We start from the raw sequence: 19,304 nt of genomic DNA on the forward strand, positions 1-19,304 counted from the left end.
TCTATCATGAATAATAAACATTTATCATGATATAAGGAAATATAAATAACAACTTTATTATTGCCTCTAGGGCATATTTCCTTCATAAAAATGGTAGAAACAAACTCCCATCCAGAAGCGCACCAGGGCCTTTTGTTATCACACTTGAACGTCCTAAGGTGGAGTATGCAGGAGAACGACATTCTCCACTGCAAATAGACATGGATTTAAACTCAAAATGTATTCAAGCTAAGCATTCAACTGAACAAATAGTAGCACCACAAGGCACTTGTAAATTGTAATGGAATACCATCAAATTAAGCATACAAAACATACTTTATAAACCAGGAAGTACATTATTTGATAATGGGCTATACTATCACATAGTTGAAGGGTATGGATGTTCCATCATTGACTTATATTCATCTAACGTTATGCATGTGTTCTGTTTCAACCCAATATTGTTAGCAAGCATGCATGTAGCCTCATATATGGTTATCTTGAAATTCAGATAGTGCAAGTCTGTTAGTAACAGCCGCTTCTTCTTTCCTTTCATTTATGTAGCTACATGATTGTATGTGAAAAATAGTAGGACTCTTTTTTACAGGTGAAAAATAATATAACTCTGAATAGGAGAAAAATAACAATGGTGACCACATGTATCACTTAGGTATTAGATCAATCCCATGGCATACACAGTCACGAACAACATGTGTGAAGTGAACTGGAATCTGATGTATACTCTAATTTTGCAAAACAATCAAGGGTATTAGTAGAAATACTAATGAAAATCGTACAAAACAAACATGAGAGATACAGAGATTCAGGATTGCATCCCATTGGGTGTAGCAAAGGGGCACACAGGGTGGTATGACTAAGAGAGACGATAGTGTCTGTTGATAGGGGTGACTGCACAAGTCAGAGGAAGTAGTTATAGAGGTGTTGGTGGAGTTGTACCGGCCGGCCAGGCCAGCAACGCAACACATGCAAGGAATTATTCTTCCCCATGCATGGAGACATTGGACATGGTCGTCTTGGGGCTCCTGTCAGACACCTGGGTCTCGGAGATGAGCAGGGCCTCTGCTGCGATGCCCGCCTCGGAGACGATGTGGGAATCGTGGGCGTGGATGTCGAGGAGAAGGGATCAATGAGGATGTTGTTCCATGGTGTGGACACAGTGGCCTGGCCCACGAGCGACATCAGCAGCATCAACATGATCTCCTCTGCCATGGATTACACTGTACTATCATTCATACTGGGGCTCTTCTCGAATCTCGTATGCCTGGGTCTCGGAGATGAGCAAGGCCTCTGTTGTGGCGCCGGCAATAGAGATGGCATTTGTTGGGGAACGTAGTAATTTCAAAAAAATTCCTACGCACACGCAAGATCATGGTGATGCATAGCAACGAGAGGGGAGAGTGTTGTCTACGTACCCTCGTAGACCGACAGCGGAAGCGTTATGACAACACGGTTGATGTAGTCGTACGTCTTCACGGCCCGACCGATCAAGCACCGAAACTATGGCACCTCCGAGTTCTAGCACACGTTCAGCTCGATGACGATCCCTGGACTCCGATCCAGCAGAATGTCGGGGAAGAGTTCCGTCAGCACGATGGTGTGGTGACGATCTTGATGTTCTACCGTCGCAGGGCTTCGCCTAAGCACTGCTACAATATTATCGAGGATTATGGTGGAAGGGGGCACCGCACACGGCTAAGAGATCAATGATCAATTGTTGTGTCTTTGGGGTACCCCCCTGCACCCGTATATAAAGGAGCAAGGGAGGAGGAGGCCGGCCCTAGGAGGGGGCGCGCCAAGTGCGGAGTCCTACTAGGACTCCCTAGTCCTAGTAGGATTCCACCTCCCATATGGAATAGGAAAAGAGGAAGGGAAAAGGAGAAGGAAGGAAGGGGGCGCCCCCCTTCCCTAGTCCAATTCGGACCAGACCAAGGGGAGGGGTGCGGCCACCCTTGAGGCCCTTTTCCTTCTTTCCCGTATGGCCCAATAAGGCCCAATACGTATTCCCATAACTCTCCGGTACTTCAAAAAATACCTGAATCACTCGGAACCTTTCCGATGTCCGAATATAGTCGTCCAATATATCGATCTTTACGTCTTGACCATTTCGAGACTCCTCGTCATGTCCCCGATCTCATCCGGGACTCCAAACTTCTTCGGTACATCAAAACTCATAAACTCATAATATAACTGTCATCGAAACCTTAAGCGTGCGGACCCTACGGGTTCGAGAACAATGTAGACATGACCAAGACACATCTCCGGTCAATAACCAATAGCGGAACCTGGATGCTCATATTGGCTCCCACATATTCTACGAAGATCTTTATCGGTCAGACCGCATAACAACATACGTTGTTCCCTTTGTCATCGGTATGTTACTTGCCTGAGATTCGATCGTCGGTATCTCAATACCTAGTTCAATCTCGTTACCGGCAAGTCTTTTTACTCGTTCCATAATACATCATCCTGCAACTAACTCATAAGTTGCAATGCTTGCAAGGCTTAAGTGATGTGCATTACCGAGAGGGCCCAGAGATACCTCTCCGACAATCGGAGTGACAAATCCTAATCTCGAAATACGCCAACCCAACAAGTACCTTCAGAGACACCTGTAGAGCACCTTTATAATCACCCAGTTACGTTGTGACGTTTGGTGGCACACAAAGTGTTCCTCCGGTAAACGGGAGTTGCATAATCTCATAGTCATAGGAACATGTATAAGTCATGAAGAAAGCAATAGCAACAAACTAAACGATCAAGTGCTATGCTAATGGAATGGGTCAAGTCAATCACATCATTCTCCTAATGATGTGATCCCGTTAATCAAATGATAACTCATGTCTATGGTTAGGAAACATAACCATCTTTGATCAACGAGCTAGTCAAGTAGAGGCATACTAGTGACACTCTGTTTGTCTATGTATTCACACATGTATTATGTTTCCGGTTAATACAATTCTAGCATGAATAATAAACATTTATCATGATATAAGGAAATAAATAATAACTTTATTATTGCCTCTAGGGCATATTTCCTTCAGCATTGGCATGGATGTCGAGGAGGGAGGGCTCGATGAGGATGCCGCGTAATAGCGTGAAAACACAACGGTCATGACCCATGAGCGCTGCTGGCAGCATCAGCAGAATCTCCGACATGGATTACATCGTACAATCATCAAGTGGGCATGAGCATGGCTATCGATCAACTATTCCAATCTCAGGTGGTAGGTACACACGTCGCGAATAGATGTAGATGATGTAGGTGTTTTCATGGTGGCCAAAGGTTTGACACAAGACTACAGGAGCTGCCTTGTCCTAGCAAGATATCAAGTATAGTGGGACGAGGGAGTGGAAGGGGACTATTTTAACTTGAAGGCTTGAAGGCAAGTTCAGTGGTTGATTAATAAAAGATGAAGGGAACCGTCGGGGTTAGATCACACTGTTCAATACATTGATCAAACGAAGAGACGGAAGGAAATCATCATCAATGGCTTTTGATTTGTTGTGTGAGTGGAATTTAAGAAGATGAATAGGAAGGGCAGTAATGAAAGAGATGGCGTACAACCTAGCCACAAAGAAATTGAATCAAAGGGGAGGCAGAGACAGATCTAACACGAGACGGTGAGAGCCAAAGAGGAGATGTGGACGCATGATAAAGGAACCTGCTGACGTAGCACAAGATGAGGTGGATAGGCCGCATGTCAAGATAAATAGGTTAGTGGGGGTCAATCTCTTAGGTATATAGGGTACTCACAATTTCATTAGAAAAATGTTAACAAAAATGAATTTCTTTCACAATTTCAGAAAAAGATTGCGAATTCAAAAAATATGGTCAGAAAATGTAAAAAGAATAAAAAAACATAAAAAAAATGAAAAACAAAAGGAGTAGGAAAAATTAACATCGAAAAAAATGAAAATGATAAAAGAAAGAAAATAATGAACATGAAAAAAGAGAAAAAAACCGAAAGGAAAAAACAAAACAAAAAGAAGAAAAACCTGGTCTAGGAAGGTTTTATAATCTTCACAAAACCAGAAAGGAGCTACCCAGCGACCTGCGCGCCAAATAGAATTGGCCATAAATCAGAGCGCAACTCCGAATTCCATTTATTATTAATTTTGGCCCAGCAGGACTGAACTGAACAACGGAGCGATTCTCTCGTTCCAAATCCCCAAGTTCCACCCCCATGAGCCCTCCTCCCCCATATCCGACGGATCCTATTTGGCGCATAGGTTGTTGTGGAGCGACCTAGTGCGTACCCCCTCCTTGATTGTTTGCACAGTGGGGTGACCCATACTTCAGAGTTTCATGTGTGTTCTCTCACCGGTTTTGTGAAGGTCCTAGAACCTTCCCTTAACCAGGATTTTTTTGTTCTAATTTTTCTTTTCTCTCCTTTTCTTATTTACGTTTCACCCTTTTGTGAAAATTTCCTTTCAATTTTGCAAATACTTTTTGTTCATCAAATTCAAAAAATGTTCATCATTTTAAAAAAAATGTTCACCAATTTAAAAAAAAATCATCGGATTTAAAAAGTGTTCATCAAATTTAAAATTTCTTCATCAAATAAAAAAAATGCTCATTGAATTTAAAATTTATTCATCCATTTATCAAAAAGCATTCTTGAATACAATCTTTGTTCATCAAGTTCAGAAAATGTTCATCGGATTCAAAATGTGTTCATCAAATATAAAAACATGTTCATGATTATTAAAATAATCTCATAAAAATAATAACAAAATCATTAAAATTCAAAAATGTTCATTCTTTTGAAATCGTGATTTTTTGAATTCAAGAGTTTTTTTTTGAATTCGGTGAACATTTTTGTTGAATCATTGAACGTCTTTTGAAAGCCAGAACTTTTTTTGAAATCTCAAAGAAAAAAACAGGGGCACCTCGACCCCACATGTGTCGGCGAGCGTAGGGGATCGGGGGTGTGCGCGCGCGGCCGGTTTCCGGCGCGCTGTTCGCCGAATAGGAGATCCCCCCCATATCCGGTCCTCTTCTCCACGAGCGGCCGTGCCCGTGCCAGCCAGCGACCCCTTCACCGGCCATAACCCCTAAACCCCAGCCAACGGCAACCCCGCCCGCCATGGTCGAAACGGTCGCCTTCCCGCTCCCGCTCCGGGCGCCCGCGCCGCCGCCTCCCACCTCCAAGACCTTCCGCCACCAACCCCCCGTGCTCTCCCCCCTCCCCCTCTTCTCCCCCCCCCCCCCCCCCCCCCCCCCCCCCCCCCCCCCCCCCCCCCCCCCCCCGCACGCCGCGCCTCGGCCGCCCGCACGACCCTAATCACCAGGGCGGCCGAGGCAGCGGGCAGCCATGGAACCTGCCGCCCTCCCTCTCCCTCCCCGCGCGGCGCGCGCTCCTCTCCCTCCTGTCCGACCCGGACTCCGCGCGCGACATTCTCTCCGCGCTCCCAACCTCCGAGCTCGCCTCCGTGCTCAACGCCCTCGCTTCCCGCGGCCGACCCGGCGTCGCGCTCGCTGCTCTCCACGCTGCGCGGGACCTCCACGGCCTGCACGTCCTCCAACATCCCCGCGTGCTCCCCGCAGCCGTCCGCGTCCTCGCGCGCGCCGGCCGCCTCGCCGACGCCTCCGCGCTCCTCAACGCTGCGCCGGAACCCGACGCCAGCGCTTACACGGCTCTCGTGTCAGCGTTCTCCCGGGCCAGCCGGTTCCGGGACGCGGTCGCCGTGTTCCGCCGTATGGTGGCTAACGGCATTCAGCCCGCCATCGTCACCTACAATGTCGTGCTCCATGTGTACTCCAAGATTGCCGTTCCGTGGAAGGATGTGCTGGCACTCGTGGACTCCATGAAGAACGACGGGATTCCGCTGGACAGGTATACATATAACACGCTCATTAGCTGTTGCCGGCGTGGTGCACTCTATAAGGAGGCAGCGAAAGTGTTCGACGAAATGAGGGCTGCTGGGTTCGAACCTGACAAGGTCACATTCAATTCGCTGCTTGATGTGTATGGCAAGGCACGGATGCATGATGAGGCAATTGGGGTGCTCAAGGAGATGGAGCTTGGGGGCTGTCCACCCAGTGTGGTAACCTACAACTCGCTAATTTCGTCCTATGTAAAGGATGGGTTGTTGAAAGAGGCAGCAGAGCTCAAAGAGGAGATGGAGCTTAAGGGAATTCAGCCGGATGTCATTACATACACGACGCTGATTTCTGGTCTTGACAGGGCTGGCAAAATTGATGCAGCAATCGGGACGTGTGATGAAATGTTGAGGAATGGATGTAAGCCAAACTTGTGCACGTACAATGCATTGATCAAGCTGCATGGGGTGAGGGGAAAGTTCCCAGAGATGATGGTTGTCTTCGACGATCTCAGGTCTGCTGGATTTGTGCCAGATGTTGTGACCTGGAACACACTCTTGGCGGTATTTGGTCAAAATGGTTTAGATTCCGAGGTGTCTGGGGTATTCAAGGAGATGAAGAAATCTGGTTATGTTCCTGAGCGGGACACATATGTTTCACTCATTAGTTCATATAGTCGGTGTGGCTTGTTTGACCAATCAATGGAGATATACAAGAGGATGATTGAAGCCGGTATATATCCTGACATATCAACATATAACGCTGTTCTATCTGCACTAGCTCGTGGTGGGCGTTGGGAGCAGGCAGAAAAGTTGTTTGCTGAGATGGAGAATCTGGATTGTAGGCCAGATGAGCTTAGTTACTCTTCACTGCTTCATGCATATGCTAATGCAAAAAAGCTGGACAAAATGAAAGCTTTGTCAGAAGATATATATGCAGAGAAGATAGAGTCACACCACGGGCTGGTGAAAACATTGGTATTGGTCAACAGCAAAGTTAATAACTTATCCGAAACAGAGAAGGCGTTCCTGGAACTTAGGAAGAGGCGGTGCTCTCTGGATATTAACGTCCTAAATGCAATGATTTCCGTATATGGGAAAAATAGGATGGTTAAGAAAGTGGAGGAGATTCTTTCACTCATGAAGGGAAGTTCTATCAACCTCAGCACCGCAACATACAATAGCTTGATGCATATGTATTCTCGATTAGGTGATTGTGAAAAGTGCGAAAATATCCTCACTGAGATCAAGTCAAGTGGTGCACGTCCGGATCGATATTCTTATAACACAATGATCTATGCATATGGAAGAAAAGGGCAGATGAAAGAAGCCTCAAGATTGTTTTCTGAGATGAAATCTTCAGGCCTGGTACCAGATATTGTAACATACAATATCTTTGTTAAGAGTTATGTGGCCAACTCAATGTTTGAAGAGGCTATTGATTTAGTACGTTATATGGTTACTCATGGTTGCAAGCCCAATGAGAGAACTTACAATTCAATACTGCAGGAGTACTGTAGGCATGATAAGATAGCAGATGCCAAATCATTCCTTAGCAACCTTCCTCAGCTTCATCCTGGAATATCCAAACAAGAACAACAAAGACTGCTAGAACTGTTGGCTAGGCACACTTCAAGAGATAGAGGTTGAACATCAAACCTTGTTTGTATTTGTGATACGACAAGTAGACATGACTGTTTTCTTAGTTATCCTTGGCAAACATGGACTTCATAGTGGATATGTACATATTACATTTCTCTAAAGAAATATTGAGAGAAACCAGTAAGATGCATTTAGTTTTCTCTGCTTAATTAATTTGCTGAAAACTCATGTTTGTACATCCTCCAACCACATACGATCTGCTGGTAGTTTTCCTAACCAGTACATACACAGATTCATCTGTTTCCTAATCCGGTGAGGTCATACTAATTATTTTAATGTATGTAGTCAAGGTAAAGAGGTTCATATGATATATTTCTGAATGGAAGAAATATCTGTCATTTTCATTTGTGTGGTTGCATTGTATGCACTATCACCTAAGTTACTAAGCTCCCTTGATTTTGAGGCTCCTGGTGCATCGTGGTATTTAGAGTCAGTTGTGGGCTCGGTTTTGAGGCTGTGTTTTGGTCGTTAGCTGTATATGGGCCTACTCGGTGGTGAGTCGTGGCGGTTCGTGTGAGCCTTTTGCCCTATGTGTCAGGTGCGTGTGTCTGCTCTCTCGCTGCTTTATTGGTTTTGTGTGCGGTGGCGGCTGGGCGGGTGTGTTCTTTGTCGGTTCACAGAGGTTCACAGAGAGGGCAGCGCTGTTCTCTGTGTTCGCTGGTTCTGCTGCTGGGGGCTTCGTCTTTCGCATCGGTCTTAACTGGTCTTCTAGGTGGGTAGGGGTGTTGACAGCGGCGGCTGGTTACGGGGCTTCATCGAGCTATTCGTGTTCCTCCGCTGCATCTGAGGCTTTGATTTTGTTCCTCTCCATTTTTGTTTCCTTATGTCTTGATTGTTGCGTTGATTGTGTAATGCTGTATCCGTGCTGTCCTTGGTCGGGGGCGTGCTTCTTTGTTTCTGGTGACTTGGTCCCATGATGAATATTCCCGATGGGATTTGTTACAGACTATCTTGAATGTAGTAGCCTTGTGGTATTTCAAGCTTTAATTACATGCTTAAGTTACCAAACTGCTTGATGTGCATTCATATTTTGTATATTACGTATTTGTTTAGCCTACAAGAAAGTACCTGGTACTTAACAAACAGATGCTAGAATATGTAGGGTCCAGAAAAGGTTAACTGTTTTTCAGTCTTTAAATGAATGGAAAACAAGTCATGAACAAATAGCAAGATGTTGTTGTACTGCCGTATCAAGTGCATCTGGAGCCCATAGAAGGTGGAGCTTCAAGAAGACCAGAAAGCAATCTCAGTGTAGCATTTGGAGTACCAACTAATCTCAGTGTAGCATCTGACAGGAGAATAATGGATGTATTAGCCTATGGCTGTTCTTTTGTGTAACAAACGTGTTGTGCAGTGTAGTGCTTGATAAATTTTGCCTCAAGCGACAAGACTTAAATTAGTTATGTGTTCTGCAGGAACTATCCATGTATAAGTGAGGATTTTCCTCAAGTTATGTGTCATGATTAGGTTATCCAAGTATTTGATTACCAAATAGGCTTGGCTGTTTTCATATTTTTCTAATTTTTGAATGGGATGTAGAATTTTCATTCTCATTCTATCATATTTCTAATTGGAAGATGGATGGTTTCTACATAATTCGAAGGTTGTTTATTTGCAAGTTAAGAAAGATGGGCTAATAATGTTTGAGGTAAGGTAGGATAGATGTGGCTGTAGTTCTGCATTTATCTACAAGGTAAGAAACATGAGGAAATCAATTAAACTTGGGATTATGGCTCATCTTCTGTAAGAATTCAAATGGGAAAAACATGTTTCTCATAGTGATGTTTACCCCTTCTAAATGCAGGTGATTCCACTTATTCAACAGAAGTAGAAGTAGAGTAATTAATTTGCCCTATACACCAATTTTTTTATGCAGAGATATATTTTATCTTGCCCCTTCTCTGAACTAATATATTGTTGGTATAAAAAAACTGATTGGTAAGTGACATGGATGAGGCAGAATTGGTTCTTTTCGGATAATTGGGTTACAGTATTTCTTGAGCCAGGCACAGTTCCAGAGCAGTTACCTATCATTTTTTGCCAGGCACAATCATCGTAAGAGATTTTTTCTCCCTATGAAAGCCTATTGTCTCCAATTGATTTGGTTAGGCCTTCCAGTACCTAGAAACTGTGAGCCTAAGGTTGGATTGGTCTTTGTAATCTTTCTTTCTTACATGATGTTTGCTTTGTTGTACCTCATGATTTTTCATTTGCTAATGACGCAGGTAGAAAATATCAATTCTGACTGCTGGAGAAGGTTCTGTTGTTGAAATATCTTCTTTGGTGATGTAGCTCATCGGTTAGTTGGTAAACCTGCTTATGTTTTGGCTTCTGAAAAATATGCTTTGCTCTACCGTGCCTGTAGAAACTCTGGTTTGATTGGGAGGAGTTATGTTGTGGATGTCGTTGTATCATGGTATTCTTTCCGTGGCTGTCGGCGTTCTAGGAACGGGGGTCCCCAGACTTGCCTGCCTGCGGCCTGCGGCGTGGCTCGGGCAGGAGGCCAGCGCGGCCCATCTTCATCAGCCCAAGCTCAAGACCCTCGTGAGGGGCCAAGCCTCGCGGGGCGGATGACAGGAAGCTTCCTCAGAGGCAGCCTCATCAGGCAGGCTCGCGAGGAGGCGGAGAGAACAATGCAGGGGTACCTCGCGAGGATCCCATGACGCAAGCCATGCCGATCGAGACCAGGCGGGCGCCGGCCTGTGCAGTGTCCTTGTTTTCCCCTTTGGTGCAAAGGGAGCAAGCATAGGTCAAGGTATCAGGCAAAGGTTGTCATTGCGGTGCAATGAGACCAAGACCAGCCGGACGGCCGGATGGAGGTCACCGTGGAGCCCAAGACGGCGTCAACACCAGTGCTTTTGGAGCCGAACACCACCTTTGGTCAGGATAACTTGTACCACTAGATAATACCCCGCGCGTTGCGGCGGGAATTTGTAGCAATGAATTTTTTTGAACAAAATACCAAATATATTATATGCATGTGACAACAAATAATGTACTAATGCAGAAATGTCATGTATGAATTCTCATCACATCAAATGATGTTTCGACCATTTAGAAAAAAAATCAAGCCACCTAAAAAGGTAAATAATAACAGCTTATAACCACCTAAAAATGATAATTAATAACAACTTAACCTTTTGGGTATACCTGTGGTTAGGCTGAAAGGTTTCAATTTCGTAAAATCATCTAAACCAATAAGATGTTCACAAAAGTCATTACAATCTTGGCCGTATTTACATATCACACATATTACAGATTTTTTGAATTACATAACAATAAAATGAGTATCTTACATTTGTCGATCTTCTGTACATGCATGAGAAGAATTTGACGGTAACTAAATGTTCTTTCTGAAGTACGATCCGAAAGCTCCAAACTTGAATGTTTCGGATAGACATGACCTAGAGCCCTCAAATGAGAAATAATAAAAAATCAGTGTACCAAGTTTTTCTCCACCTCGAATTCTGTTTGAATACTCCTGAAAATATTAGATGGATACCATATGAAACAAAAAAAATAATAAAATGCTACCGGTTTCTGTTTTTTTTGGAGAAAAGGGATCACACTTGAAACCAAAACTTTGCTAACTTAGCGACTTGTGTCTTCTTAATTTTTTTAATTGTTACTCCTTATGCCTGCTATGATATGACACTTCAAACTAAAAACTGCAGTTCGCGCTTTGCTGACAAATAAATAAATAATAATGCTTCGAGATAAGATAATCAAATGGGTTGGGCTGTGTGAAGTAAGTAATCATCAGAAGCTAATAGAGACCGATCCGTAGAGAAGGATAAGGATAAGACGTACATACAGTAGTAGTGGGAAGGATAAGGAGTCGCTCATTGTTCTGCTGTGGCGCAGGTGTCCGGATCAGCATGCACCGGCGGCTGTGCAGCCGATGTGGAGGTAGCCCATGTTGGCCGCGGCTAGTTGCTGGATAGCAGCACGGTCCAGATTCTTGAGGTCATCCTCTCGTCGCAGATCTGCAGCCCTGCGCCCCTGCCCGACGCCGCACCAGTGGCTGGTCTGATTCCGGTGGAACCGACCAGAACCAATCTCCCCAACGGCGTCGGAGCTCCCTTGGCCAGAATAGAGTCAGAGACGAAAGGTAAGGACCATGTCTCCACGGCAGTCATCTCGACTAAACACACGGGATATGGGAGATTGTAGGAAAAAATGACTTGAAGATCAGAGAAATGAATCTGGTACAGAGAGAGGGAGGGAAAGGTCACTGCACAAGGAGCACCCATCTGTCCCCAACCAAACCTCGCAATCTTCGCTACTTCATCGCTTCGCTCAAGCATAGCCGCTCATACCATGGAAGAGAGATATTTGTAGAGCGGGGGAGAAGAAGGATCGTGAAGGGGAAGAGATTGGGCGGGGGATAGGAATGGCCATGAGGACGCGGATGGCCCGGCGGAGGAGTAGTGGGGAGTCGAGGATAAGAGGCGATGCGTCATCGGTTATAGAACAACAGGAACACGTCGACAGGCGGAACTGTCGCAGGAGATCCTTCGCTACTCTAGCTATTTATATTGGAGGGGTTGTGGGGAGTCAGGATAAGAGGCGATGCATCATCGGTTACAGACCAACATGAAGATGAGCCAATACTAAATTAAATCACACCATTTACTTCAAAAAATCATACCATTAACTGAAACAGAGAAAAAATGAATTGCTGACATGGGTGGGTTGCTGATGTGGAAAGTTGCTGATGTGGATATGCTGCATGTTAAGATAAATAAATTAGTGGGGATGAACTTCTTAAGTATATAGGATATGTTCCCCTTCAAAATAGTCAAGTGTTGGCGCCCTTCCCGCTCATCATTTGGGGAGAGGCACAGGGCCTCTATAAATAGAGCGAGTCTTCACAAAGGAGGGGAGAGAGAGAATCACCAGCTCAAGAACACCCCTCGCGAGGCTGTTCTTCCCTTGTACTGTTCATCATCAGCCCTAAAGGCAATCCACCACACTACACACTGAAGTAGGGTATTACACCACAACGATGGCCCAAACCAGTATAAACCCCGTGTCTCTTGTGTTATTCATCATTTTCATCTTAGTTCGCACGAGAGGATCAGACGCAGATCGGTAGGGGAGAGATCTTCGCGCGCACCCCAGTGTTCGAACCTCAAGGGTCTGCCGGAACCCAAAATCCGACATTTGGCGCGCCAGGTAGGGGTGCGCCGGAACCTTTCTTCCGTTGTTCTCGTGTGACCTTCCGTGGTGTCCATGGCTGACGCTCGTCGGGCTCGCACCGAGCGCCGGGCTGCTCGCGCCACTCGCGTCGCCCAGACAGCCCTCGTCGGCGGCCCCCCTCGTCGTTCCCTGTCGCCTGCCGCCAACGCCGCCACCAGCCCGGCAGGGAACGAGTAGCAGGCCTCGCCCCGGCATCCTTCGGTGCGGCGGGATGGCCGCACCGCCACCCCGTCGCTGACTCCAGCTGGCCCGTCGTCCCACGCCCGTCGCGCACCCGTGGATGCGCACGCCTCACTGCTCTTGGCGCGGGAGCTCCTGCACTATCGCCCCGTCAATGACCTCTACGAGGATTGGCTCGCCCGCATCACCGAGCTCGTCAGTGCCGCCGGGGGCTCCCCCTTGCGGTCCCTCTCGCTGCCTCGCCCTTCGTCCTGTGCAGGGGTGAGGATCAGGAGGCGCCTCCGCTGCCTCCTCCCCAAGAAGGTGCCTTGGCTCCAAGGCGCGTAGCCCCAGGGCGGGACCCTCCACGTCCGGCGCCTGTGCAGCAAGAAGGGAGCTGCCAAGAGATCCCACGTCCCCAGGAAGGTGCTCGCGCGCTCCCAGCGCCGGCACGCCAAGATCGCGCCCCGGCGCCTCCACGACAAGACCCCGCGCTACTCCCAATGGCGGCGCGTGGTGACCCGCGAGAACAAGTTCAGCACCAGCAAAGGGCACCGGTGACCACGGCGGGCTGCCTCGCCTTCACCCCCGAGCTGCGCGGCGTCACATGGCCAGGCAAGTTCAAGCCTGACCTCCCTCCCCGCTACGATGGCACAGCGGACCCCGCAGAGTTCCTGCAGCTCTACGAGCTGGGCATCATAGCCGCCAACGGAGATGAAAAGGTCATGGCGAATTGGTTCCCCATGGCGCTCAAGGACGGCGCTCGCACCTGGCTCCTGAACCTGGCTCCCGGCACGATCTCCTCCTAGAGTGAGATGCGCACCCGCTTCATCGCCAACTTCCAGGGCACTCGCGACCGGCCCTCGGCCGTGAGCGACCTGCGCCGCATCAAGCGACAGCCAGGAGAAACCCTGCAGAAGTACATCTAGCGCTTCAACTACGCTCGCCTCAAGATCCCCAAGGTAACTGAAGAAGCTATCATCTCAGCCTTCTCCGACGGTGTGCGCGACGTCAAGATGAAGGAAGAGCTAGCAATCCATGAAGACCTGTGCACATCCCTGGAGCTGTTCAACTTGGTGACCAAGTGCGCCAGGGCTGAGGAAGGGCGTCTCTCCCTCCTAGAGCTCCCGGCTGCCGACCCGGAAGAAAAGAAGCTCAAGGCCAAGGACGTGAAGCGCAAGGGGGCTGCCGTTCTAGCAGCGAAACAGGACACCAAGCGAGGCAGGGATCAGCCTGAGTCATCCAAGGGCGGACGGTACTACGTGTACCACAACCTCCACACCCACAACACCAACGAATGTCAAGAACTCAGAGCCGTGCGAGATGGGCGAATCGGCCGACGCCCAGAGCGCAACGGCAGGGGCTATGGCCGAGGAGGAGGAAGAGGTGGCGGACGATGGGAAGACCGCGGCCTTCGCCAGGGATGGCGTGACCGCCCTCGCGAGGACCACTGGCAGGATCAGCCTCGCGAGGGAGGCTGGAGGGACCAGCCTCGTGAGGGCCACCCAAACGGCAACGCAGGACTCCCTCCTCTGCTGCCTCCACCAAGGAGGAACGAAGACCAACACCAAGACGATGGGGCTGGGGGTTTCCAAGAGCCGCGTGCAATTGCTTGCATCTTGGGCGGCGCCCAGGCCCCAGCTTCACAGCGCATCTTCAAGCAGTTTGCTCGTGAGGTGAATGCAGTCCTTCCCAAGCTTGAGGCCACGCGCCCTCTCAGGTGGTCTTCGTGCACGATCACATTCAGTTCCGCAGACCAGCTCAAGTGTGTGGCAACGGCCGGAGTCCTCCCGATGCTTTGCTCCCCAGTCATCAGCAACGTGTAGGTCACCAGGACCCTCATCAATGGCGGGGCGGGACTCAACGTCCTGTCCGTCGAGACGTTCGACAATCTCCAAGTGCCGTACGACCAGCTTCAGCCGACCAAGCCTTTCTCAGGAGTCACCGATGGTTCCACTATTCCAATTGGGCAGGTTCGCCTCCCGGTCACCTTCAGGGAACGCAACAACTATCGCACCGAGCTCATCGACTTCGACGTCGCTCACATCCGCCTGCCGTACAACATCATCCTCGGGTACCCAGCCCTAGCCAAGTTTATGGCAGTGACTCACCATGGTTACAATGTCCTCAAGATGCCAGGAAGCGGTGGAGTCATCACCGTACCCTGTGAAGAAAGGGACGCAGTGTGCTCGCTCGAGCGTGCGTTCCAAGCCGCAGCAATCGAAGACCCGGATCGCAGGAGCGGGAGGCCTCCCGAGGCGACCCTCAAGAAGAAGAAGACCTCACCTGGCCCGAGCCACAAGGAAGAAGGCACCTCCGGAGGTATTGCGTCAGGATTCGTGCCCGATCAGGGAGCGCCGCCCTCTCGCGCATAGGAAGGCGCGCCCAGCGCCCTCCTCAGGCAGGGCTCGGGGGCTCGCTCTTGGAGAGCCGCCGACCTTGCCAAGGTCGCGGGGGAGGCGCTCGGGCACCACTTGGAGGGGTGCTTTCGAGCACGCTTCCCTCAGGAAGGTACAAGTCAAAGGAGACCAAACCCCCAGGAGTTCATCGCAAGGAACACCCATGAGCTACAAGAGTCCAGAGTCATGCGCGGCAACCGCCGCTTACCTGCCGTGGCCCCACATCCGGGCAAGGATGGAGGACTGCGCGTCTGCGTCGACGTATCAGGGCTCAACCGAGTTGCGTCCCAGGAGCGCCTATGGCCTTCGGCCGTAGGACGCTGCGTGGGACCACCTCACAGCTACGTTCGCATGCCCTTCGGCCTGCCGAGCACGGTCGCCACACATCAGCGCCTGTTGAGGAGCATTCAGGAGGCTCAGGAGGTCAGGCATCGCGCGGTCCTGGCGAAGGTGGTGATTGTCCCCGAAGACCTGCACGTGCCGCCGGAGCCTCCCGAGGCCCCTGGGCCTGGGGGCTCATGAGGGCCGACGTCTTCACTGTGCATCGCTCACTTTCTCAGCATCACTTCATCTTCAACAGCACCAGGTGACATCTTTCAGAGTTCTACTTTCAGCTGGGAGCGCCCACAGGGCTGCACCATTCCCAGGCCGCGTGGGTCCGTCCCCGCGGCATGTATCCATTTTGTTTATACTCTTTACTTACCTTGTTGGGGGCGCCCCTCGGGCTGCATCATCCCCACACCGCTCGGGCCCGACCCAGCGGCAGTTGCTTTTCCAGCATTTACCCTAGGATGAAGTTGTTCTTTCACGCTTAATCTGATTCCCATAATTATCACCTACTGCTTGTCGTCATGCAAAGCGCTTGCACGTTAAAAGGGGGGCGCTTGAGTATCGCGACTCATGGGCTCTTATTGGCTCTCCAGCCCTCACCCCCTGGCCTTGACCCACGGCATCGCGACCTGTCATACCAGCGGCGGCTGAGTTTGCTCGGGGGCCGGGACCTGAGGACGTAGAGCATTTGCATTCTAACAACCCTACAGGAACACACCAATTGATAAAGGCCCAGAGCCAGGCGCAACCCGCCTCGAGGTAGGGCCTCGTGAGTCCCGCGCTGGCTCACGGGTGCCCAGATACACCTCTCCTAGCCCTACCATGCCAACCACGTGTCCCGGCGGGGCTGTACACGCCCCGGGGGCTCCTCCCGGAGGGGAGCCCCCTCCCACGCACCAGTGGAAGCACCATGCTCCGTGCTGGCTGAGGACACTGCCGAGGAGCGGCTATGACCGTACACATACGGAAGCGCTATGCTCCGCGCTGGTGATAAACAACTGAGGGCGGCCCACGGCCGTGCCAACCTCAGGGAGCCCAGAGCTCAGTGCCCGGCACCATCGCAACGCCTCCCCTCGGGAGTGTCGCGCGAGGGGGCTGGACACGGGGGCTATGTCCGGGCCTCGCCCGAGCGCACGCCACCCAGCCAGGTCCCTTGGACCTGGTCGTCCCGCGCCACTCCCCGAGCGGAGCCAAGGTACGAAACCGGTTTGAGCGTCTAGGGGGACTCCTGAGCATCGCGACTCAGGAGCCTAACTTGCCACGTAGCCCCTCACTCCTCAGTCCCGTCCTTGGTTTCCGGTCGGGGCGAACGCTGGGTGAGGTACGCGCGGGGCCGGACCCTGCCGACGCAGAACGATCAATCCACTCCTCGCTCCTCCCTTCCCTACTTGTTGCTCACGCGTCAAGGGGGACTCCTAAGCATCGCAACTTAGGAGCCTAACTTGCCACGTAGCCCCTCACTCCTTAGTCCCGTCCTTGGTTTCTGGTCGGGGCTAACGCTGGGTGAGGTACACGCGGGGCCGGGCCCTGCCGACGTAGAGCGTAAGCAAGTAGGAGAGGAAAATGCAAATTCCGGGAAATTCAAAGCAAATATTACAAGCCATAAGATTGTTCCACAACGCCAAACACAAGTTTTAACGCCTCCGCGAGGCATGGTGCATGTGCAGGAATAAAACAGGATGGAAGTCGTGAAGGGATCACTCCCCAGTAATGCCGTCACCGGTGGTGGAGTCACGCTGGACGGCTTCGCCTCTCGAGGTCGCAAGGCCGGCGGCACCGCGCCCGGGCAGGACGCTGGGGGAGCGGAACTTCCCCAGCAAAACCTCGACTCGGCCCCTCACGGCCTCAGCGGCGGCAGCGGCACGGTCGCCGCTCACGGGCTCCAGCAGGCTATCGAAGTCGACTTTGGGGTCGCGCAGGTAGACATGGCTGAGGACATGCGTCAGCGCCGTAGAAGACAGGGCACGCGCCTCGGCCTCGACCGTGGGGCCAAGGCCGTCTTTGACGTCCTCAAGCGCATCAATTAGGAAGGGGAGCAGCTTGGCGGGGTCGTCCTCCGCACCAGCCAACGGCTCCTCCAGGCCGCTCTCATACATCATCCTCAGTATGCCTCGAGACTTCTTCTCCAGCTCCGCGAAGGCCACCCGGTCCTCCGTCAGGACCTTCGCCTTGGCGTCCAGCTCGGTCCTCTCCGCCTTCAGCGACCGCTCCAGCATCTCCAGTCGGCAGTGGCGGTCATCAAGCTTGGCGTCCCGGTCCATTGCGGCGGCCTCCCTAGCCTTCATCTCTTTCTCCTTCTCCTGGCGGCTGCGCACCTCCTTGACGAGCTCGTCGCGCAGGCCTTGCAGCTCGGCCTCAAGCGCCTTGCAGCGGCCCTGGGCAGTTGCAACATCGCCCAGGGCAGCATCGCGAGCGGCCTTGGCTTGGTTGGCGGCCCGCCTCTCCTCGTCGGAGGACGACACGGCCTGGCTCAACACCGCTCGGACGGAGGCAACAGAACTAGACCAGCCAGTGGCCAACTCCAGGCGCCCGGCCACCAGACGAGGGTCCACGCTCAGGAGATCCTCCCGCAATTGGCTCAGCTCATTGGCAACCTGGTCCAGGACAGCGGCGGAGGGAGCAGAAGAGACAAGAACCTGTGGAGTAGGCGGAGAAGATGGCAGCGTGACCACGGCTTGGCAGGAAGGGACCTCCTGAGCCTTGGCCGCTACGGCCGCAGCGTCGGGCACAGTCGACTCCAGGTCCAGCGGGGCCACGGGGGCTGACTCCTCGCTGGGGTGCCCCAGTTGGCCTCGCGAGGGCGGTTGGGTCGGAGAGGCGCGGGCCTCGCCGTCCTCTCCCCCAACAGCCGAAGGTGTCGCCCCGGCAGACGGATTCGCCCCAAGCAGCGCCGCAGAAGCCTCCTTCAACCTCTTGGCCGCAGGTGCCGGCCTGGTAAAAGAGCGCAAACGTCAAGCCTCAGCGGCAGAAACCAAGCAGAGCACGAATCGAGCACTTACTGGACGTCGTCTGTGGACTCAAGCAACCTCCGGCCAAACTTGAAGCCCGAGAGCCTGCAACGGGGGTCAGCCTTGGGGGGCCCGGAAGCAGAAGGCGCATCAGGAGGGATGGATCTGGCCTTGGACCCCCCCAGGGACCATAGCAGACCCTGGGGGAACCAGGCTCGACCTGCCCTTCCTCGTGACCGAGGAAGAGCCCTCCTTTCCTCGCCTGGCGCTGGCCTCGTCGTCGTCTAGCATGGAGCGGAGGGCCTGGGACCAGCGTCGAGGGAAGGACTCCCCCCAATCCTCGCCAGTCTCCTCCGAGTCGAACGCTTCCTCCTCCGCCTCTTCTTCCTCCTCTCCCCCGCTGGAGCTGCCGGAGGACAAGTTCACCGTCGCCAAGACCGCCAGATCTTCGGGAGCTGCCGCGGGCACCAGCCCCTCACCGTTGAAGGTGGGCATGGCATTCATCACCTGCTCCCAGTCGTCATGAAGGAACAGGGGGACGGGGGCGCCCACCGGGCTCGCCACGTCTCCCCCAACCAAGAAATGGAGGGCCGCAGCCAGATCCTCGTCGATCAGGGCCTCGGAGCTCAGGCGCAGGGCGACGTCTGCTTCTCCAAGCCTCCACAGTGGGAGCGGGTGCTCCTGGAGCGGAGCCACCCGGTGCTCCAAGAACTCCCTCAGGAGCGTGGCCCCGGTCAGCTTTGCCGCCTCCGAGTTGCTTGGCCTCAGGTCTGCGTTCATC

At 51.5% G+C, this 19,304-nt stretch overlaps 1 protein-coding gene and 1 long non-coding RNA gene across 2 annotated transcripts; one reads left to right on the forward strand and one right to left on the reverse strand.

Annotated features, from left to right (window-relative positions):
- Positions 1-4,988: 4,988 nt before the first annotated feature.
- LOC125536450 (pentatricopeptide repeat-containing protein At5g02860) lies at positions 4,989-9,517 on the forward strand. The gene is given in 2 exon segments (XM_048699679.1): positions 4,989-5,201; positions 5,203-9,517. Coding segments are annotated over 2 exon segments (2,385 nt in total). The 5' UTR covers positions 4,989-5,087; the 3' UTR covers positions 7,474-9,517.
- A 1,218-nt stretch (positions 9,518-10,735) lies between these two features.
- LOC125541303 lies at positions 10,736-11,969 on the reverse strand. Its single transcript, XR_007297486.1, has 2 exons — positions 11,300-11,969; positions 10,736-10,966 (listed from the first exon to the last, which is right to left on the reverse strand). It is a non-coding gene; the product is annotated as an uncharacterized LOC125541303 (long non-coding RNA).
- Between the last annotated feature and the right edge of the window lie 7,335 nt (positions 11,970-19,304).

This window comes from Triticum urartu, chromosome 2 (assembly GCF_003073215.2).
Source record: "Triticum urartu cultivar G1812 chromosome 2, Tu2.1, whole genome shotgun sequence".
Taxonomy (NCBI): Eukaryota; Viridiplantae; Streptophyta; class Magnoliopsida; order Poales; family Poaceae; genus Triticum; species Triticum urartu.